At 32.0% G+C, this 25,031-nt stretch overlaps 1 protein-coding gene across 1 annotated transcript in view; it reads right to left on the reverse strand.

Annotated features, from left to right (window-relative positions):
- The window catches only part of DPYD (dihydropyrimidine dehydrogenase), a 956,758-nt gene that overhangs the window by 697,283 nt on the left and 234,444 nt on the right, over positions 1 to 25,031 (reverse strand). The window contains exon 4 of the mRNA XM_074262758.1: positions 16,468 to 16,555. Within this exon, the coding sequence (XP_074118859.1) occupies positions 16,468 to 16,555 (88 nt within the window). The remainder of the gene's footprint in view (positions 1 to 16,467; positions 16,556 to 25,031) is intronic.

Here is a 25,031-nt window from a genome sequence, read left to right on the forward strand (position 1 = left end):
TTCCTATGGGCAGAATTCTTCTCCCCTCCATAAAAATCACAGAGCAGTGACACAGAACCACAGGACATCCAAGGAAACTAAGAGCATTCTAGTTTTCTAATTGTCTGCTATATTTAGTCTACCTGCTTCCACTCATTGTTTCGACTATGACTAGTTTACTTGCCTTATCTGTACTCTTAAATCCCTGTGCTACAAAAGTACTAGACACCTATGAGTAAATCAGTTCCATCTCAATTCTCCCAAACCCTATAGTATCATCCACATTTTCCTTAAAGCTATTTCTCCAACAGTCCAGTTAAACTCTACCCATCAATTCTTCTAATCCCTTGTAATTTGCATTCCATAACTAACAAATTTACTTTTTTTAGAATCTCTTCTTATTTTTCTTCTATTCTCTGGCATGCATAGAGAGCTAATTTCTCCTAGTTGACACTGTACCCCCTGGTCATCTTTTCAGCATTAGCTATATTTTTTTTTTTCTCACCACTGTCACAGTGATCCTGGAGGGAAATTCAGAATACTCCGGTTCCCTACTGCTACTTCCAGACTTTCTGTTAAATTATCATTACTCAACAACCACTACTTTCCTTGAAAGCACAAACTACAAAATTTATGACCCAATTTAGAATATAGTGACATGTCTTCTTTCCCTGGTCATTTTCCATCTTTTCTAATGTGGTCAGTTATCTAACAAATTTTATTCTTCAAAACTCCTGTGTAATATATGCTAAGGGACTTCAATGGACACAGTGATGGAAGTTTTCTCAAATATCCTAACCTCCCGGTTCCTCATTCTCTACAAATTCTATGATTTATGTCTAAAAATATGGTCTACATTGCTTACACCTCAGATCTCATTATCATCCACAAACATTTTGTCAATTAAAAAAAAACTGTGATACTTTTATTCTAATTTAAACTCCTATCATATGATTTCTCCTTATATCTTCCTATAACTCCTAAACCTTCACCTATATATCTCTTTCTATTCCTCATCTGCTATCAGTAAAACAAACTTCTATTCATATGCAGCCATATAATTGAGCTAATTGGGTCCACTACAAAGTTAAATTATATAATAATATTAAATAGAATGTATAATATAAATATATAATCATAAATACATTATGTAATCTTACCTGTAACCTTATAGCATACTTTGATTGCTTTTCCCCAATTAATTCTATCCTTTAAGTTTGACATATTTCCCCAAGTCCTCAATCTTTTACCTGAAGAGATCAATTCTTACTTTGCCAAGAAAATTCACAAGTTATCATGCGCTCTCTTTTATTCCTTCTCTTAATCTCAAAACCCCTCTCCCCAAGTTTTTAATTCCAGAGACAATCTTTCCTGTTTAGTGTACTCTAAAAGACTTAGTGCTATGGATTTATTATTACCTACAAAAAGATAATATCCAGTATTCAATTTTAAATTTGACCACATAATGCTAGATGGGGCAGACTGACAGACTTCTGGAGGAGACTGGGTCAGACTATGACAGACACAGGCTGTGTAAGAGACAATAAAGATTTTGAATCCTATTCTTGTCCATTCTTATGGTGTTTATCTTGCTGAGATAAGGCCCTTCTGGAGGATCTCCAGAAAGCTAGCCCTGACATTTTATTTAATTAAATTCAACAAGCATTGTTACAGGTTTACCTTGCCTAGTACTAGTACTAGGGATTCAAAGGAAATATCACTAAATGAAAGAATTGTAAAGTTGGAAAGGGCTCTAAATTTATCTTGTCTAATCCAAAAAAAAAAAAAAAAAAAAAAAAAAAAAGGCTGATTATATCACATACCTGATAAATACATCCCCTCTTCACTGAAATCGGTAAAGGGAACCCATTAATTTAAGATATCCAACTTTTAAGCAGCTAACATTGTAAAGATTGCTTGGTTTTTTGCTAAATTGAGTTCTTATTACCTCTGGTTCTGCTGCAATTTAACACAACAAATCTTATCCCTCATCCACATGTCAGCTCTTTTAGTATTTGAAGACATCTACTCTGTACCTTCCCACCCTGCCCCAATTTCTCTTTTCTTTGTTAAACATTGCCAGTTCCTTCAACTGATCCTTACAGGAAATGAATTCTAAGGTCCTTACTATTTTGGTTGCTCATCTCCGACTAATTTCCAATTGATCCAAGTCTTTCTTATAATGTAGCTCCCAAAACCTATGCAGACTTCCAGATGTTATCTAATTATGAAAGAAAACAAGAGGACCACAAATGCCCTATTTCTGAAAAGTTTCCTCAGAATGTCGCACCAAATTGCATTAGGTTTTATTTCATCTCCCCCACCCCAGATAATACATCATATTGTTCTCTCTTACCAAGCATGTTGTCCACTAAAACTTTGGCACATCACTTTTAAATCTATTTTGTATTTTTGAAGCTAGCTTTGGTCTTCATTTATCCCAACAAAATTCCATCTTATTAGATCTAACCCAATACTCTAGCACAAAGATTATTAACCTTGATTTCAATTTCAAATTGATCATAAATCAGTTTGGCCATATGGTAAAATCCATGGACATTTTTCAGAAAGTGTTTTTTTAATAAATCATAATTTAAACAAATTCCAAATTTTAGTTGGATTTCAGTAAAATAAAAATGTAATTTCTTTAATCTAAGTACTGAAATTTATCTGGGATGTTAGCTTATATCTTCTCAGACATACAGACTTATTTATTCATATTTTCTCAAATCCTAGGCTAAGAACCCCTATTCTATCTTGTAAGATAATTTTGCATCCAGTGGAGTATCTATTCCTTTCACTTTGTGGCAACTACTATTTGATAAGAATATCATCTGAACCTTACTCAAATTATTGATATAACATGGCATAGAGAAAGGGAAAGATTCATGTGGCACTCCCCTAGAGACTTGATACCATACTGACATGTAATCATTTGTTTTAGTCTTGAATCATGCCATCTAACCACTTTTGAGTCCATTTAATCATAATGTCATCAAGGTTACACCATGCCAGCAATAGAATAGTGAGAGGCAAATATGATACTATTCTTGTAGCTAGTAACAAAAATTTTTCCTAAGATCTAGGTAAAACTTATTCACAACATTCTCCTCATGTATTTGGTTTGTTATCCTAAAAAAAGATAGCAAATATACTGGTAATAGTCATATTAGAATCTTTTTTATCATCCTTTTCCTTTCTATGTAAATGAAGTATATATAGTGGCAGATTTGTTCAGTATCCCATATTGCACTATTATATAGTCAGAGGGGTAGCTGTATATTAAAATGAGGTTGTTATAGAGAGGTGTGCCAAGTTTGAAGTATCCTCTCACAATCAGCTCAGCTCAGTTCTCAACCAAGATTAAGTCTTTTTAATTTTTTTTAATTATATAACTTTTAATTTACAAGATTTATGCATGGGTAAGTTTTCAGCATTGGCAGTTGCAAAATCTTTTGTCCATTTTCCCCCTCCTTCCCTCCACCCTCTCCCCCAGATGTCAGGTTGACCAATACATGTTAAATATGTTAAAGTATAAGTCAAATACAATATATGTATACATGTCCAAACAGTTATTTTGCTGTACAAAAAGAATCAGACTTTGAAATAGTACACAATTAGCCTGTGAAGGAAATAAAAATTGGAGGCAGACAAAAATGGAGGGATTGGGAATTCTATGTAGTGGTTCATAGTCATTTCCCAGAGTTCTCTCCCTGGGTGTAGCTGGTTCAGTTCATTACTGCTCTATTGGAACTGATTTGGTTCATTTCATTTTTGAAGAGGGCCACATCCATCAGAATTGTTCACATTAGTATTGTAGTTGAAGTATATAATGATCTTCTGATCCTGCTCATTTCACTTAGCATCAGTTCATGTAAGTCTCTCCAAGCCTCTCTGAAATCATCTTGCTACTCATTTCTTACAGAACAATAATATTCCATAATATTCATATACCACAATTTATTCAGCCATTCTCCAATTGATGGGCATCCACTCAGTTTCCAGTTTCTGGCCACTACAAAGAAGGCTGCCACAAACATTCCAAAATTAAGTCTTAATACTGAGTAGATCAGTTTTCCTAGAAAGGAGGCCAGGAGGGACAAAAGTATCTTTGTTGTTAAAAAAAAAATAATCAGTGTATAGTCATCGGCTTATCCATGCTTTTCCTCACAACAGAATGTAAGCTCTTTGAAGGTGAGGACAAGTTTCAATTTTGATTTTGTATCTTTACTCCTAGTTTAGCACTTGTAAATGGTAAGCATATGATAATAGTTTGTTGAATTCAATGGAATTAAATAATTTATGTCTTTCAAAGATCATATTAATATACATGTGCATTTGTCATGTTAAATGTAAATACTGTTCTATCTTTGTCTTTCAATGCCCAGAAATAACATAATGTTTTAAATATGGGCACTTAAATGTTTGTTGATGGCTGTAATAATATTCAAATAATATTTAATTTAAACCATAAAGAAGGAAATTAGAGTACATTAAGTCCAAACTTTTTATTTTTCTCACTAGATTTTTATTTTTGTTTGCATGTACTATGTGTACTCCATAGAATGTGCCCCATAAGCATTGAAGATACTGCAATGCAACGCTCTCAATGAAGAATTGCTATTCTGTTTTTTAATAGCAAAAATAAGCATGGATTCTTTAAATGCAGACAAAATAACCTATTTCCCAGATTGTGAAGCACCAATTTAAAAAAGCATAATGTGATGATCTGATGCAACGTAAAAAAGAAGAAAAAAGCACATTTTCCTTATCTCACAGAAGAATCTAAAATGTAATGGATTTTTATAAGAATTTGCAGGAGCATAATTTGGTCATTTCTAAAGGGTTATAGCACCACCAAGCAATAGGGCTCTTCATAGATGCATGAAGAGATAAAAATAAGATACTGTGGATTATTTCTCAGGGAAATTAGTGTTCAGCTATGACTGTAAAATAATTTCCCTTGGTTCTTCCACTGAGAGGATATAATCCAACCAGGTAGTCTATTTTGTAGGTTTTTTTTTTTTTTTACATCAAAACATCAATAAAAACTGTGTTGGTTTTGAAGAGAACAGGGGAAAATGCTTAAATAGGCATCTCTGATCAGATCTAAGCAGACAAAAGTAGAGTTTCTTATATATCACTTGTAATTTGAATGCAAATAAGAGTTAAAACCATATTGGAACATAGGGGTGGATCGATACTAGCAGAACCAAGGAAAATTCTAGGTTGCATCAAAGAAAAGTTCAGGGCAACTTCTTTCAGTTCTCATCATTATTCTGGCCTTTTAAATGGATCCAAATCATGACTTTATACCTTTTTTTTAGGTATAGTAGTGTTAGTGAATGATTCTGTTTCAAATGAAAATGAAAAGAAAAATGTGAGGTAGCTAGGAAGTTCAGGTTATTAGGTAACCATTGTATGACAAATAATTTTTATAAACTAAAGAGGGTTTTCTAGTTGGCTGAAGAGAGCTCAGCAAGTAAGGAAACTGGCTTGTAAATGCTATTGGTTCTGTGTTAAGTAATGGGTAAAAAATTATTCTAAGTTAATTGTGAAAAATGGGAAAAATTTTAATAATAGGCTAGTTGGATATGATCTAATTCCAGATGAACTTTTAAGCAATTCTAATGTTTGTCCTATTCCTCCTTTCAAATACAGGGAAATATTTAGTTTAGGGGAAAAACATCCAGGAGGAAAATATTCCATTTAGATTAAGATAAAAGGAAAAAGAAGTCATTAAAGAAACATTCAATTATTTCCTATGTAAGAATCAATAATAACATAAAAAGGAAAAGGAAATTCTAAAATATTTTTATCCAAACAGAAATTATCTAAAAAGGAAGGGGGGAACAACCTATGATTTGTGTAACATAGGCAAATTTATTTCTTATAACTTTATTTACATATTATTAAAGAAATACTGTACATTTCTAATATCCTATCTTTTATAGGAAAGAATACCTAAGGAATATCTTTTCCTGTGGCTTTGCTCTTCACAGACAAGAAAATGAAAGGCTCCTTAATTGACAAAGTGTCATTCTATCAGTATGGTTTGTAATTATACTGTGGCTAAAGCCAGCTGTCAGCCATCCCCATTACCCAGGTTGTGAATGCATTCTTCAAAAAAGTCACTCTTACAAGTACATTAATTTAACCCCATTACTCCTTTTTTTTAAAAAAGGAATTCATTGCAACAAAATATTAGGGAATGATTTTATATACTATTATATAGTTTCCAAATTGTGGAAGTTAATTGTGTTTTAGAAAACAGAGTCTATATCTCTTAAAGATGAAACCTGATATGTTCACATAGACTTCTCCCTTCTATCATATTTACAACATTTCTCAAAATCCAATCATTGAATTAAAGATGCTATTTTATAACACCTTATAGTTTAATTATGATTAATGTTCTGTCCATTCTCTGTTTATTAATAAAAGAAAATTAATTTGTTATAATTGTTATTTATCCCTGATTTAAATATTAGAGTTTTTTAATTAAATGTTTTCTTTACAAAATTTTAATTAAACAATATGGTTTTAAGTAACTGCAGTTATTAGAGGATTATATATATAAGTGCTTATGTATGTATGTATAGTTTATAAATATGTATACACATGGTCTGTGTGTGTATATATATATATGTATATATTATATGTAACATGTGAAATTACATATGATATAAATATAACTAACAAATATTGGCACAAGATTTTACATAAAACAAAAGCAAAAACCCAAAACAAAATTTCTAAAAATAATATACTAGAAGCAAATTTGTTTTATCAGGAATGCAACTGGTCCAATAGTAGGAAAACTATTTTAAATACATATTAGTTTCTTAAATGCCATCACCTTCCTAATCATCCAAACTCTTAGCCTAGGTGTCATCTTCAACTTTTCATACTCTTTCACTCTCTGTATTGAATCTATTGTCAAGAAGGAGCCAATTCTAACTTCTAAATATCTTTTTTGGTAGATTTCTTGCTCTCTGTGGCATTTCTGCCACCCTGGTCGAGGCTCTTGTCCTTTCATATCTTGATTATTACAATACACTTCTAATTAATCTTCTTGCCTCAAATCTCTCCTACCTGGAATAATGTAATAATCATCTTGGTCTGCCTGCCACAAGGCCCTTTCCATTCTTGTCCTTCCACTATTTTGTTTTCAAAATGATTTTTCTAAAACAAAGATCTGACCATGTTACTCCCTTAGTCAAAAAAAAAAAAAAACAAAAAAAAACTACATTGGCTTTCTATTACCTCTACAATCAAATATGAAATGCTTTGATTTTTAAAATTCATTTACACCTGTTCCTATACTGCCTTTTCCATCTATTTACACTTTACTCTCTTTTACGTACTCTGCAATATAGTGACACTGGCCTCCCTGCTGTTTCACATAACATGCCATTTTGAAACTATTCAATGCATTTATTTTTAAGATTGGATTTCTCAGGCAGGAAGTACAGGGGCAACTTATGGGCCCATTCCATTGTGATCTTCATGCTTCATTTCAAAACTGAAACTTCCCCCTGTCTTAGCAAACCTGGTCAGGTCACCTTCTATATCCAGGGATTAAGCATATTAATGATGAATATAATTCAGAAAACAGCTTGATTAGGCTACTAAATGCCAGAACTCCTGAATTCAAGAGATTCACCAGCTTCAGTTTCCTAGGTAACAAATAGGTCATAGTCCTAGACTAAAATGAACAACTAGGGTGAATATATAAATTTCTACTGACTGTCCCTCATGACTAGAATTCTCTTCATCCTCATCTTTGCATCCTGTTTCCCCTAGCTTTGCACCAATCTGCACCAAAATTCTACCTTTCATAAGAAGTCTTTTCTAGCATCCCTAAATGCTATTTCCTTATATATACACACATGCACATACATATATGTTTGCATACATATGTATATACACATATATACATATATGCATGGATATGAATACATAAGTATATGTTATGGATGTATCTTTGCATGGTCTTTTCTTTTAACTTTTTAAAATTCTCAGTTCTTAGTACAATGCCTACCACATAGTATGTACTTGTTGACTTGATGTGATTGAAAATACAAAAAAATAGAGATAAGTAACAAAAACAATCTAATTATGCCATTAGATACAGGAAAAATTAAATTACTTGCTGTAGTCATTTTTGAAAAGTATTTGAATCAAATCTCTCTAATAGCATATATACATACACACACAACATATAATGTTTATATTATATTTATATGACTACTTGACTACTGGAAAATAGCTTCTGATATATTATTATTAGGGAATGGCTTTTGATAAAAATAACATATGTAATATATTAAATAACAACTGTATATAATGTCATAATATATTTATAATAAATATAAAATATTAGGGAATGATTTTATATACTATTATATATAACATATTTATATGTATGTATGTATGTATATATGTATATATATATATATAAATAATGTATCTATATTCAATCTTATATCTAATCTCTAATATATCAGTGGTTAAATGTAATTAAGCAGTCCTTAAGACAATTACAAACTATTAACAAACACAGGAAAGAATGTTCTAAATCAATAGTAATAAGGTACAAATCAAAACATGACTGAGGTTTCATCTTATATACTGTAAATTGGCAAAAATAAAAGACAAAAAGATGGGAATAGTCAATTTTGAAAGTGTTATAAGTGGAGAGGTGTATACATTTACATTGTCCATAGAGCTATGAATCAGTACAATCATTTAGGAAAGTGATTTGGAGTTATTCAAATGAAGACTAAAATCTCTATATCCTTTCATTGAGAGCTTCAGTTATTAGGCTTATACCCAAGGAAACCATTGAGAAGAAGAAATTCTTATGTATACCAAAAATTTTATATCAACACCTTTTGTTGTAGCAAAGAATTGGAAAGGCAGTAGATGCCCATCAAAAGCAAAATAGCTAAGTTGTAGTACATGAATGTAATGGAATATCACTGTGCAATAAGAAATGATGAATAGAATGAATACAGAGGAGGAAGGAAAAATCCACATGAAATGATGCAGAGTGAAAAAGGCAGAACCAAGAAACATATATATATATATATATATGTATATATACAGAGAGAGAGAGAATGAATAATGATGTAAATTAAAATTTGAAGTATTCCTTCTCAAATAAAACATTAGAAGTGAGATAGTTAAGGAGGGCTGAGGAAAATATTTACACTAAATTTCTTTCATCAAAGTCACATTTCCAAGAAATATGAGAAATTGATTCAAATTTACAAAAATAAAAATCATTCCACTATTGAATAATGGTCAAAGGATGTTAAAAGGCAATTTTCAAAAGGAGAAATTCTTAATTATAGCTCCTGACACATTATACGAGATATACATTTTTTGATATGGTCAGTGCCAGCATTTATTAAACTTGATCCTCCATCTTTTCATACAAAGATTTGTTGTTGTTTTTTTTTTTGCATTCTTTTTCTTTTTAGAGAAAGGGAAGTGAGAGGGAAAGAAAATAAATGCTTGATAGTTCAAAAAAGTGAAATAAAAGGTCTTTAAAAAGACATAAATGAACTCCACATATAAGCATACTTTGGAATAGCCCAGCAAAAAAACTTGGTTATGAAGAACTGAAAAACAACTCTCAAATACCTCTTTTATATTAATGGCATATTAATTGTTCTAATGTATATCTCTTATCAGGGTACTTCCATACTCAAATACAACAGCAACATCAAATTTTCAAAAGATGGCAACTAATATCTGAAGTCTTTCAAGTTCCTATACAATCTAGATTCACCTCATGGAAAGAGAATTTTATATATTCTAAGCCCCAACCCAAAATGCATCTATCCCCTAAAAACTTCTCATACTTTCCTACTTCCTTATTTTGGTTCATTCTCTTCATAGAATTTAGAATTTCTTGCTTGCAACCTCTTCTTGTTGAAGTCAAAACTCACATCAAATGTCTTGATGTGATGAAGCCATTCCAAATTATAACACTTTATTAGTTTTGACCACAACACTTTTATCTTAATACATAATCGACTGTTCATTGCTTCAATGTCGAAAATCCTCTCTACCCACAAAGACTGTGCCTCATCTTTGACCTGGTCTTTGAATTTTAATGTTATTAAAAATGTTCTTTATGTGTCAATTCAAACATAGGTAGTAGACTAGTCCTCTGATGACAACTTGTGCCTTTAACTTTACTCAAAAGTCTTTCTACCTTGCTACTGACAGACTCAAAGAATATACAATATGGAAGGTCTCCAATAGAGTGTCTTGGTAATGTCAGCATGGACCTTTGAATTTTAATATTACTGTTATTGACTTGAATGCCTATTGAATATGCAAATGATAGAAAACTGGAAGAAGAGATAATTTTCTGGATTAGAAGGTGAGCATTAAAAAAATCTGCACAAGCCAGAACACTAAACAATGTAATAAAATGGAATTTAATGGAAAAATACAATTTTATAAATGTACAAATATAAAGTATGTAAACAGACTGTAAATATAAAAAATAAGGATAAATATATCTTACCCTTGAGTTAAAAATAACTTCACAAGACAGGATTAGTTAACAACCTGTAGGATATGTCTGGTTAGATTGTCTACAAGTACTTCAATCTCAACTTGTCAGAAATTGAACTTAATGTTACATGCAAACTTATGTTATAGTTAATTTTGGAGCACTGACTTGATTCCAAATATTTTGGCTCCTGATATTTTGTAGTTTTCACTGTAATCCCAGTGTGTTCTCTTAAATAAAATTATGTCAATTACTTTATAAATATCAGTCTTTCTCATTCTTTTTTATTATAGTGAGGTTAATTATTTTCATACACAGTGCTTTCTGAATCATGTTGGAGAAAAATAAATCAGAGCAAAAGGGAAAAACAATGAAAAAGAGAAAAAAAACAAAAAAAAACAGAAAAAAAATCATGAACATAGTATATGCTTATTTGCATTCAATCTTCTTAGATCAATTTGTGGATGCAGATCGAATTTTCTGTCCAAAGTCCTCATTCTTCTTGACTCTCTTTAGCCTTTGACATTGCCAAATTGCCACATTCCTCTGGCAAATTTTCTCCTTTCTAAGTTTTTGTGACACTGTTCTCTTTTGGTACTTCTTCTACCTGTCTCTTATTTCCTTTTCAGTCTTATTTGGATCTTTTGCTGCTGCGATACGGGAACTACCTGCCAATGGCTGCTGGAGGTCAAACTCAAATCTGTAGAATGGATCTCTTCATGTGAGATGATGATGATGATGATGATGATGATGATGATGATGATGATGATGATACAAGGAGACTGAAAGGCAATTGCTGCTCTCTGACCTCTCTCCTCTTCCCTCCTATTTCCAATTTATTTCATTCCCAATCCACTAGGAACATCTGCGTTAGTAAAAGCTGCTTTGCAACTCCTCCAAGTGTTATGATTCACAGCTGTGGAGGCTCTTGGAGAATTGACATGCCCCTTCACGTATGCTCCTTAACATTCTTCCATACCACCTCCCTTTAAGTATGCTCTAAGACAGTGGTCCTCAAACTTTTTAAATAGGGGGCCAGTTCACTGTCCCTCAGACTGTTGGAGGGCTGGATTATAGTAAAAACAAAAACTCACACTCTGTCTCCGCCTCTCAGCCCATTTGCCATAACCCGGCCAGCTGCATCTGGCCGGCGGCTGTAGTTTGAGAACCCCTGCAGAGATTGTCTTTGACTCTCTTCTCCTTTTATAGTACTTCACTTGGTAGTTTCATTATCTCCCATGCATTTATTTATCAATTCTATGCAGATGATCTACTTCATATTTATAATATGAGTAGGAGTGGTGGTCATGTTCCGACAGATTATTTTTTATTGAATTGCTATCTATTTAAGTAGTCCAACTCAACTAATACCAACTCCAGTAAGTCTTGCCTGTAAATACATATGTATGTATATATCTCTATGTGTGTATATAAACATACAATATACTTTATATATAATTTAAATTTTCTAGTTATATTTCAAAATGTGTACATAGTATCCCTATGCAAGTCAAATTCTAATCAAATATTTTATCACTCTACAGCTCTATGATCATTTGACTGTCATTCTTTGGTTTGTTCTAAATGATTTGGCAATATTAAGTAGAATAAGATTATTATATTGTAGGATAGTATATATATATATATATATATATATATATATATGTATATGTATATGTATATATGTATGCATGTATGTGTATATGTATGCTTCTGAGTGTTATAATGGATAGAAACAAGTGAACCAGGATCCAAACTCCCACACCATTGGATATTTTAGGGGCCCTAATGAAAAACTTATGTTTTGAGATTCCACAGCAATCCCTAAAGGTTCCTATGGACTTGTATTTTGTAATGATGGAGCAATACTTTAGGAGCACCTTGGTCTCCTTGAAAAGGGCCAGAGTATAAGTGGTCTTAATCACAGGATATTCTCTACTGAGTCAGAAAGGATGATCCATTCACTAGACTTTCCCCCGCACACCCGCTCTCTTTCTCCTATCTGTTGAAAAATAAGGATCTGTTCATTTCTCCCTTGGCCTTTCAACAGGAGTGGGAATTATTCTTCCCCTCTTCCCTTCTTTAAGAGCTAAGGTATTTGCTTACATACAACATTAAGGACATATATGGGTAGGCAAATCTGAATCTGATTCCCCCAGTCTTTAGGTCCCTCTTTTGCTTTGTGCTTTTCTTGAATCCAGAAAAAATGAATAATGGTCTTGATATGACTATTTGTAGCTTAGGCCTCAACCTCATGAAATCAGAAAGTAACTTTAGAACAACTCCTCGAGTAGATGACTACCTTCAAATGAAAGAACCCGAGCCATAAACTGGATTGATTGTCAGAAGACACAAATCTCAAGTAAGTTCATACCCAAGGTCAAAATGAAACACCAGTTCAGAAGTCTTATAAAGTCTTTAATCTTTTAAGGCTTTAACTTCAATCAATACCTTGTAAGTCTATGATAAGAGTATATGTTTTACAATTTAATGTTTTAACATTTGGTAGTGTGCACTGATGAGTCTTTTGTACTTTTGTACTTTAAGCCTTTTAATAATTGTCGATCTATTTTGACATCAAATACTTTTCTAGGAGAAACTTTGTTAATTCTTTCTGGGGAAGCTCTAGACAGGGGCCAATTTTAAATCCCCCAATAGGATTACAGAAAGGAGCCATAGCAAAACAACAAATTGCAGAAAAATTCTCACAAGAGGCAGGTCCCTGTAAGATTGAATCATGGTCCCATAGGTCTAGAATTGGGTCCTCTAATGAGGAAAGACTCTTTGAAATTATGAATTTATTTATGTGAAGTAATATGAACGTATATAACTGCTAAGTTAACCAATTTCATTTATTCATAGCTATAATGGTTAATGTTTTATTCCCCTTTACTTCACTCCATAAAAGTAACAAGTACAATGTGACAGCTCTTGATGGATTAAAAGATGGCCTGGTACCTAGTGAGGGGTTACTATATGCTTGCTGACTGACTAACTGGTTACCATTATGTGCCTCCATGAAATCTTCTTCATTCTGAGTAAAAACATGCAAAGATCCTTTAGCAAAACTTCTCGCTTAAATCTAAAGAAGTTAAGGCCCAGGTAAGTTAATAAATTTGACCGTGTTCATCCAACTCTTTGGTTTTTAATCTCTGCTTACATTAATCTGGGTAAAAGATTTGGTCTAAATATCTAATACAATTGACCTGTGCATTTTTTTTCACTTTATATAAAAACAGGAATGGCTATAACTTATTCTTATGCTGACATGAAAATCACTCTACATTGTCTATGTGTACCAAAAATATTTATTTGTAATTCAGAAGTTTCATATTTAAGTGAAACATGTTTCAGGAATGGAAGGAAAAAAGTTTTTAAAGGAATAATTTTATTTTTTAACTGTCTGATTATAATAAAGGGTTTCTTTTGTAAAGGTGTTTTCTTCTGTTTATTGAAATGCTATATGAGTTCTCTGATAAAGAAGGATATTTTTTAAAGAAGGAAAAAAAGCCCCTCAGAAACATGACCTAGTATTCAGTTTGATGAATCTAAACGTGTATTTCCAATTGAGAGATACAATTGCAAACAACAGCCAATCTGCGCGAAACAGAGAAAAACTGACTGAGGAGGTACAAAGGAATAGATTGTACCTTTGGAAACTAGAGCTGTAATCCAGTTTGTAAGAAAAGAAAGAATGGAAGTATTGGTCTAAACTCTCCTGAATCACAGGAGCCTAACACAATACAGCTCAAGTGACATCCTTTTCTCAAAGAGGCCCAAGGCTCATTGAGCCTGGCGATTCAATTACCCTCTCAACCTAGAAAGAACCCCCCTCCTGAGTTGAGGTCTACTGGCAATATGGAACAGCCTACATTGTACACAGCCTGTAAATATCTAAAAAGCCGCAGGCTTTCAAGAACAAGAATCCTTGACCTTTTATGATTGCTACAGTAGTTTTTCAACAAAACATACTACTTTCAATAGACTCCCTTAAATACCTGACAAAAGAATATATTTGCAATATGACCATCTCTAAAGTTCCTGTATTTATAAGGAAACCTGTTTAAATGAATAACCAAGTATAGTGTTACAATGTAGATAGTGAGAAAATGTGGACAAGCTTAATGAAAATTGTTAACCCATATTAAAACCGAAATGAGTCTGAATATATCTAAACATTACACAAATTTCAAAGATGATCGCTTCTCCCTTTCTGTTCCTTGCAAAATCCTTACATGAAGAGAATGATAAATTCAGAATTAAAAGGGATCTCAGATGATGTCTTAGTTTAGTGCCTTCATTTTATAGGTGAGGCCTTAAGCAATAAACAGACTTGCTCTGGATCACAGAATTGGTGACATATGCAGTCTTTAAACCAATGCTCACTGCATTTTCACATGCAGCTTACATAAAGATTCTATTTCTCTGGCATAACTAATATACTGATAAGATTAATTCAGAATTCTGTTGAGTTTAAATATCCTTTTCTTTTATATTTTCATGAAGATACTGAGTTACTACAACAGAGATAACTTTTCCCTTACTTATCAATTAATATTTGACAACTGCAAAGTAGCATCTTCTCAACTTGGTAGTAAGAGCATCACAATATTTACAATTTCAGGTAAAACACTGAAGTCAACCTCTGACCATTTTTCTTCAAATATTTTCTGGCACCTTCATAACTTAAAAAAAATAACTGTGTCTAATTTTGATCTCTAGCCAATGTTTTCACTTTCTTACATTGTGATGATTAATTTGATGACTATATAGAACATATTTGTAAGCAAATATGTATAAATGGTTACATTATTTTAAGATCTTATAGTTGAATCATTTCTTATTTTTATCTTTTTTTTCTTAGCACAGGGCCTGGCACATAATAGGTACTTAGTAACTATCTGTGGGTTGATCTTTTCTGTTGTATTTTAATAACATATATTGAATAAATGTATTAATATTTAAGTAAACATTTTTATAAGAAGACTTAGCATGTCTTTATTGGTATTTAAAATGGGATTTTTTTCCTTTACTTTTTCAACTGTTATAAAAAGATAAGTCACATTCAAGGACTCTTTGAATTTCAGTAATAGAAAAGATGAACAGGCTTCATTATTGAATCAAACAAATGCATCATACTTGAGTGAATCATTATAAACTGCACACTATACTAGAAGAGGAAGGATGAGAACTCATTTCTAAAAAGGGAGAAGGGAACAAGTATTTAATTAACTATCATGTGCCAGGTACTGTGCTAAGTGTGTGGCAAATATCTCATTTGAAGCTCCCAACAAGCTAGATAAGGAAATTTTAAGTCAAGCTTCTGTAATTCTTGTAACTTTCAAAAAAAGAATTAAAAAGAATTGCTACAATGTGTTCTATCAATATTTCATCACTGATACACACATACACACATACATGTGCATACACACTACTGAAAAAACTTAACAAACAAAATTTAAATAAGAAAACTATTTGCTACTTTGGGAATCTATTCCTTTGATACAGTATGTTATGCTCAAAATGGAATAAAAATTTAAAAACAAAATTATATACTTTAAAGTGTGGATAAACACTAATTTATCTTTAACCATTCAATTACTGGTACCATTTAACTATCAAATGAATACCATTTTAAATTAGATATTTAGATATGCATGCATGCATATATATATATATATATATATATATATATATATATATATATATATACAATTTCTTACAATCTGTTTTTTTTAATTAATGATGCTGACTAACTTATACAATGCATACTCTATTTTGGTATTAGTGACTTTATAACTAGCAAAAGTCTAATTATTAAATCAATCTTCATTTTCCAAATACCTATTACATTTTTATTTTGTTATATTTAAATAAGAGAAGCAGTACATTTTAATCACAGTTCATCAAATGATTTTATCAACTTTCATTTGCCAGAGTAAGTCTGATTCTACCTTGTTCGCGATACTGGTGATGAATGATTTGATGTCTAGATTAGTTGGACAACTCTTCTGACAGGGGGCATCTGCACATTTCAAGCATCTATGGAACAAAGTAATTGAGTTAAGGAGACATGTAAAGGCAAAAAGCAAAATCTTTTTCAATAAAAAAGTGATAGTACCAGATTTACTTTTCTACATTTACCTTCACCCTTTGAAATTAAATCTATAATGAGTCAATATATGCACACATTCTTTTGGGGCAATGAAACATACCCATTAGCATCCTTATTTATAGCTATGTGTCTATATACATACATCTAAATAACAGTATTTCCATTTTCTAGTGTTCCTCCCATCTATTACATGTAGGTAGAACACAGCTATTTATGATGGGCTCCTCTCTTAAGCATTCTTATTTTAATCCTCTTCACATAGTACTTAAAGACTCAAACAGCTAATTTTAGTAAAGTTACTAGGGCTAATACATCATTCAGATTTATAAAGATATTTTCTCTTATCTTTGATTTTTAACTTTTAATTCTGCAGCCTCATATGCTATCTTCAAATCATGGGTTCCAGTTATGTCGATTTTTTATAATGATTACTACTTCAGGTATCTTAAAACCACTAGTTTGAATCCTAAAGGAAAAAAAAAAAGTCACTACCTTATCTAATCCTTAATTCTTCCAAAATTTCATTCAGAATCATATGCCTTCCTTAATAAAAGTGATTACCCTATCTTCTGTACATAAAATTATAAAAACAATCATCGTCTCCTAGCCTTTCTTTTCTGATTAGTAGATTTTGGTCCACTATGTGAATCTTGTTTTTAAATCTGATCTCTCTTCTCTGATTAGTGCCTCTAGCCTTCTCTCTAAATTAAATTTTACACAATGAAAACCAAAGCCTTTTCATAATCAATTGTCCTCATTGAAATGTAGCGATTAAACCTCTAGCCTATTATTTCTCCAAATGCCATTGTTTGATTTGCATCTATTATTGAGTTGAATTCATACACCCCTATAGCTATAGTTCTTTGCAGAAAAAATAATGATTGTGACTTTGAAAAGAGTTTTATTAAAGTAAATCCTGAAGCATACCTTGTGACAAGAAAATGATTTTGACTAGCTGAAGTTCCCCATTGTCATAATGTACAGTGCACCATTTCTTATAGTATTTATAATTTGAAAAAAAGACTGAGCATTAAAATTTCTGTGAAAGAAATTTCTCTTATCCATGTGCTCAGGGAAAATCAGGCATCAGCTGAAAAGTTCGAGTGATTAATGTGCTAGTTATACTCCTGTTTCCCTATTTACTTCAAAGCCATTTTTACAGTTTTACTAATGTCTGCCACCTTGTAAGATTTTCTTCCACATAGGAAAGAGCAAAATATATACTTTTCCCCTCCTTTTGAACTCATTATATCTGATGTATTCAAGAATTTCTTGTTCTGGTCTTTTCTAGTACCCAAGTGATAATTTTTTAAAAGAATGAAATTATATGATAGGTTGATGCAGATCAGACAAATTAATATGTAGCATAATTCTGTTCTTCATATAGAGAAATCTTAAATTCAACATCAATTGAAAGATCCACTTGGCAGGACTGACAATGCAAGGATTCCTAGTTGTAGTTGTTAGGCACCTTTACCAAATAATTCTCTTTTTATTATTGAGCTGGTTCACAAATAACAGCTGTTGGAAATGTCAGATGTTAATGAGGCAAGGCCATGCAAACCTGCATTGTAGCATTCTTTTTTTTCCCCCTTTGGTGCCATGAATATGCCAGAAGAGGCAGACTCTTATAATAATACCATCTTGCAATCCTCTAAGCGCTCAGCAGACTCAAGTGCATCAAGCTGCCATTAGTCCCACTTATCACTCTGACAGCTCAGTAATTACACTGCTGCTCTAGCCAGGTAGTCCTAATAAAATACCAACCACTGCCCTGGAATGCATACTGGCGAGATGTTTTATTAAACTTTGGGGGTTGATCATCAAGTGACATTAGTGTTGACCTATTTTTCTATTTGACAATAAATTATCCTTTGACCATGCCATAATAGATATTACAGAGTGCATCTACTGTACCAAGGCAGAAGGCACTGCATTACAATGAGTTAGGCAAGTGGTGTAAATAAAATTGGAGAAAGGTGTGCCAGAATGTGATTGCCTAAATTGCATTAAATGATTGATACTAGGAAAAACCCCAGACACAATACTTAGAGGAATATGTCAACAATTATTGTAAAACCACTGTTCTACATCAATTTCCTCTTATATGTTGCATTATATTGCATTCGTTTAGCCTTAATGTAAATTTTCCTTCTCTTTTTTTTTAAGAGTTCTTTAATCCACTTTATTTTAAAAACTTTACAAGGGACAAAAATTAATTTTGACACCTCTTTAGTGTAGTTTTAATCCCTAAATAATTATACCCAATAAATTTACATTAAAAGGAATACATTAGCTTTTAGATATAGAATATATGAAGATTTCTTTTTTTTAGCAGTGTTAATTTTGTTCACCTAAGCATTAAATATAGAATATAATGTAAATCATTGGGAAAAGAGTAACAGATAAAAGGTGAAAGACCTTTTCTTCCTTAATAATACAATATAAAATATTTTAAAAAGTGTAAAAACCTTACTACTTCTTTTTTTGAGAAACTATTAAAGAAATATGTTTACTTAGTATATTAGTCTATGGAAAAAAGAGATTTTTATCTTCCACAAATTTCAGCGTTAAGAAAATTTATTCTATTGTTATTAACTTATCTTAAATCATGAGTAAGGAAAAGAGTGATACTTCATTCTTTACATGTCTTGAAGAAAAATTCATGGAGGTTTTTCCTTTAATAATCGGAAAATTACACAATGCTCAGATTTTTAACAGTTTTTTTGCTACTCCTCAGACTAAAATCCCTGAATTACAATCTGAAGAAAAAGAAAAATATTCTATTCTTTAATCTCAAATGATAAATCAAATGATTTGTAAATGCAGTTTCCTTTATTTTTCTGTACTTCACTTTCCTCAAGCAAGCCAGCATGGACCCAGAGGCCCTGGCATTGAAAGAAATTAGCCTAGTCTAAAAGAAATCATATCATAGTCAAGCTAGAGTATTCAAAATAAAAATAACCCTCGATGACATATAGCACAAGTCATATGCTTTAGTATATTGATGCTCAGGGCCATCATGTGAAAACGCTAATAAACATATTTCAAGCACATCAGTTCATTCCTCTGGGGTAAAAGATTATAAAAATCCTTCAAAAATATTACATCCAGTAAAACATTCTAACCAAATTTACTAATTTCTCACAAATCTTTAGAGAAGTCTCAGTCTCTAATAAAACTACTACATAAGAGTAATCTGTTAACTATAGAAACTGTTTCAAACATTTCCCACAACTGATGATAATGATATGTAACATTGGTATGATGCATTTAATTTTTCAAAGTCTTTTTTGCACCTATTGATGTCAGTTTAGACTCATAACAACTTTTCCAAGTAAATAGGGTAAGCATTATGTAAAATCTTTTTAAGGAGGAAAAAAAAAAAAAAGAAGAAGGTAGAAGTCTCAGTGAGGATTATTATGTTATTTCCTCAAGGATCAACCACAATGTGATCAGGCAATTAGAGAATAACAGTACTTAAATTGCATAGTTTTTATGATCCCATCCAGGTCTAAATCTATTTTCCTATTATCTATGATCCTATAATAGGTCACATTCCATCCTCCCTGTAATCTATAATCATCAAATCTGTCTCTAACACAACTATCCTTACTATACCTCTCCTGTGCAGTCTCAACTTTCTCCTTTCTGAGCCTAGCATTGGTTCCACAGAGTTGCTATAAGCTCACCCAAAACTATATATTTAGAGTAGAAGCTGATTAGGTACCTCTAGAGAAATCTCCTCCACCACAATACGCACCAGACAAAGAAATAAAAGTATGATTATTTAAATCAGGGTAAAACAACAAATCATAGACACAATTGATAATTTCATCCAAGAGAAAAACAATTAGAAGACAACATACCAAAATTTATGGGATGTAGCCAAAGCAGTTCTTAAGGGAAGTTTTATATCTATAGATGTTAATTTGCATAAAATAGAGAAAGAGAAGATCAATGAATTGGGCCTGCAACTAAAAAAGCTATGGGAGAAAAAAAAAACAAATAAAAAATCACCAAGTAAATACCAAATTTGAAATTCTGAAAATAAAAGGGGAAATTAATTAAAATGACAGGTAAAAAAACCCCAAAGAACTATAGAACTAATAAAACTAAGGGCTGGTTTTATGAAAAAACAACAAAATAGGTAAACATTTAGTTAATTTGATCAGAAAAAGGAAAGAAAAAAATCAAAATGTTAGTGTCAAAAATGAAAAGGATGAACTTTTCACCAAATGAAGAGGAAATTGGACCAATAATTAGGAACTATTTTGCCCAACTGTGTCCAATAAATATGATAATCTAAATGAAATGGATGAATATTTACAAAAAAAATATAGACTGCCCAAAAGAGAAAACAAATTACTTAAATATTCCCATTAAAAAAAAAGAAATTGAACAAGTTATTAATCAACTCCCTAAGAAAGAAACTGCAGGGCCAGATGGATTTACATATGAAATTTACCATACATTCAGAGAATAATTAATTTCAATATTATACAAACTCTTTGGAAAAATGGGGAAAGAAAGAATCTTAATCAATTCTTTTTATAACACAGACATGGGATTGACACCTAAACCAAGTAGGAATGAAACTGTTGTGTTCTGCTTTCTAGAGCCTCCAAGTTGGGATGGTAAAATGCTACAGCCCCCACACTGGGGCAATTAAAATATAACATCTTAATTAGAGAAGTGATGAGGCAGAACTGCTGAGGATGGTGGAAAAATTGAGTCTATTTCAAGGAAGTTACCCTTTTTATACTCTCAAACCCTAATGTAACATGAACAGCACTGGGCCTGCACTAAGTATATACTGCACATGTGGGACCATATAGACAACTTGCTATTTAATGTAGTTTGCCAACTGGTATTACTCTGATTCAATCACAACCTCCTGACTCCCCTTAGGGGAGCGAAAACAGACATTGTTAGCAGGTTCCCTCTGGGCTGAAGGGGTTTTTACCTCACCCAGAGTTTCCCCACTGTCTGTAACCCTCTAAACTAAAACAGAGAAAGAAAATTATGGACTAATTTCCCTAATGAATATTGATACAAACATCTTAAATAAAATATTAGCAAAGAGATTACAGCAAGTTACCCCCCAGGATATACCAGGAATGGAGGGTTGGTTCAGTATTAGGAAAATCACTAGCATAATTGATTATATCAATAACCAAACTAACAAAAATCACATGATTATCTCAATAGATGCAGAAAAAGCATTTTACAAGATCCAATATCCATTTTTATTAAAAAAAAACACCAGAGAGTATAAGAATAAATGGAGTTTTCCTTAAAATGATCAATAGCATCTATTTAAATTCATCAGAAAGCATCAGATGTAATGGGGATAAACTAGAACCATTCTCATTAAGATTAGGAGGGAAACAAGGTTGCCCATTATCACCATTACTATTCAATATTGTATTTAAAATGTTAGCTTAGCCAATAAGAGAAGAAAAAGAAATTAAAGGAATTATAGTAGGTAATGAGAAGCCAAATTATCACTCTTTGCAGATGATATGATGGTATACTTAGGGAATCCCAGAGAATCAAATAAAAAACTACTAGAAAGAATTCACAACTTTAGCAAAGTTGCAGGATACAAAATAATTCATCAGCATTTTTACCTATTACTAACAAAGTACAGCAGAAAGAGATACAAAGAGAAATCCCATTTAAATATATAATATAAAAGTTATGTTATATATTACATATATCAATATAATATAAAATATTTGGGAGCCTATCTGCAAAGGCAAAGACATGAACTATATTAACACAATTACAAAACACTTTCCACATAAAGTCAGATTTAATCTCTTGGAAAAATACCGAGTGCTCATGAGTAGGCAGAGCTAATATAATAAAAATAACAACACTACCTAAATTAATCTACTTATTCAATGTCATACCAATCAAACTCCCAAGAAATTACTTCACAGAGCTTAAAAAAACAAAATTCATCTGGAAGAACAAAAGGTCAAGAATTTCAAGGGAATTAATGAAATAAAATGCAAATAAAAGTGGCTTAGCATAGCAGACATTATAAAGCAGCTTCATCAAAACCATTGGTTACTGGTTAAGAAATAGAGTAGTCAATCAGTGAAACAGCTTAGGACAATAAGACAAAATTGTAGAGGGCCACAGATAGTGGGGAAACTCTGGGTAAGGTATTAGACCCTTTACCCCAGAGGAAACCTGCTGAGGATATCTGGTTTGGCTCCCCATTTCCCTTGGTGTTCACACCTTTTCCTGAGAAGTCAAGGAGGGTGTGACCACCTGTGTTCTACTTGAAGCAAGGGATACTTATAGCAAGGTGCTTATAGTTAGCACTTTCTGAGTCTGATTGATGAATAATGGAATTGATGAATAATGGAATGATGGATTGGAAATGACATACAGATTCCATCCTTGACCATACTGGTAGCTCTCCTGCCTCCTTCATCTCCTACTCTAAGATCAAGGTTGGTCCAAAGATCCTCCAGATCCTTCTTCTTTTCTTCTTTTTATTTCTTCCCATTCTTCTTCTTCTCCTACTTCTCCTTCTTTTTTCTTCTTTTCCTTGTACATTCTTATTTCTTCTTCTTCTTCTTTTTTCCAGAGAGTAGCTTTTGAGAAATTAGACTTGATGTGTGAGGATAGAAGCAAAACTGGTGTTGTATTCTTCCTCTCAATAATCATTAAAGGCTTCCTAAGGACTTGGACATATGGCAGAAGAAGACATACTCTCTTCCACAAAGTTCACCACCACAGAGAGACAATAGCTGATAGAACGACAACTACAGGAGAACTATGAGTAATCTGATTTAAAGGAATTTTTGAACTTCAGCTTATGAGGTAACCACCACAATGGGGATGGCACTGGAGATTTTCCTGAATAATGTTAAGTTTTTCAATCCCAGACTTTTAAATAGAAAATGATACAATTTTATATGTATGAGGATCTCAGAATCTAGCCTTAAGTTCATTGATTCCTTTCCTGGGAGCTGTAAATTAGGTTTTGTTTTATGTTCTCATTTTAAGATTTTTATTTTTATCCTATGTATTTTACTTTATGCCTTTAAAATTATAGTTCTGAGATGGGATCATAGGCTTTGGATTATCAAATTATTCCATAACACTAAAAAATGTTAAGAACTTCTACTCTAATGAGATGTATATTTACTGAGCATCACTAGGTTTAAAGTTCAAATCCTTAGATATTTAATGGTTGTGTGATACTAGATAAGTCATTTAAATTTTTAAATTCTTGAACTGTCTTTTCTCACCTGAAAATGATTATATTGGAAAAGATCTAATTTTCCTTCTTGCTCTAAATATGTAATCTTACTTATTATATAAAATTGCTATGTAGGATAAAAATAACTACAAGGCATATTCCCTTCCTTTAAGACCCTTAAAAATACCAGAGACACAAAGCAGATCTCTCTCTCTCTCTCTCTCTCTCTCTCTCTCTCTCTCTCTCTTTGTATGCATGTGTACATATTCACATTTATGTCTGTGCATGAATGTATGTATATAAATTTATATGTGTGTATATGCATTATGCCTCACATATATATGTATAAGAATATCAATCTCAAATAGTGGTGTAAGGAGAAAAAATGTGAAATATCAGAATAGAATGTTTCATTGTCAAATAAATTATATTGACAAATAATAAGTTCCATAACTTCATGAAAGGTAAAATCATTATTGGTCATATTAGCCTGGGAATGTGAAGAGGGAAAATTCTCTTCTTCCTATTATTCCCTGCTTGTTGCATTTTTTACAGGCAAAGCAAATAATGAGATATGACATGAAACTATGTAAATAAATTAAAATACATTAATATATTTAAGCTTATGTTGAAAAAGGGCAGCACCATTTAGCAAATAGAGAATTGGCCTTGAAGGCAGAAAGACATAAATTCAGACCTGCCTCTTGGCACCTACTATGTATGTTACTATGGGCAAGTCAATTAAACTTTCAATAACCTGAACAACTCTCTAAGATTACATCTTTGAAGGAAATTTCTACACTGAGATGTCTGCAAATAGATATAACCAAAGGATCAAATGAAAAGAATAAATAAATAAATTATACAAATAAGTTGTGGATGTAATTATGAATTATATATTTCTAAGGTTTTTTTTTTCCTTTTTACAAAGTAAAAATACTGGAAGAAATATTGTCAAGTATAGTTTACACACACACACACACACACATATACACACACAGGAATCATGATGAGTTTTATTCAATCTTTGTTCTTGTAGACCTATAAACAACAAAGCAATAGAGTGGACAGAATGTTTGACTTGGTATCAGGAATTACTGATTTCAAATGTAGCCTCAAGTATTTACTATGTGACCCTACACAAGTTCATTAACTTCTGTTATCTCAGTCTTCTCCTC

Source organism: Sminthopsis crassicaudata, chromosome 4, assembly GCF_048593235.1.
Source record: "Sminthopsis crassicaudata isolate SCR6 chromosome 4, ASM4859323v1, whole genome shotgun sequence".
Taxonomy (NCBI): domain Eukaryota; kingdom Metazoa; phylum Chordata; class Mammalia; order Dasyuromorphia; family Dasyuridae; genus Sminthopsis; species Sminthopsis crassicaudata.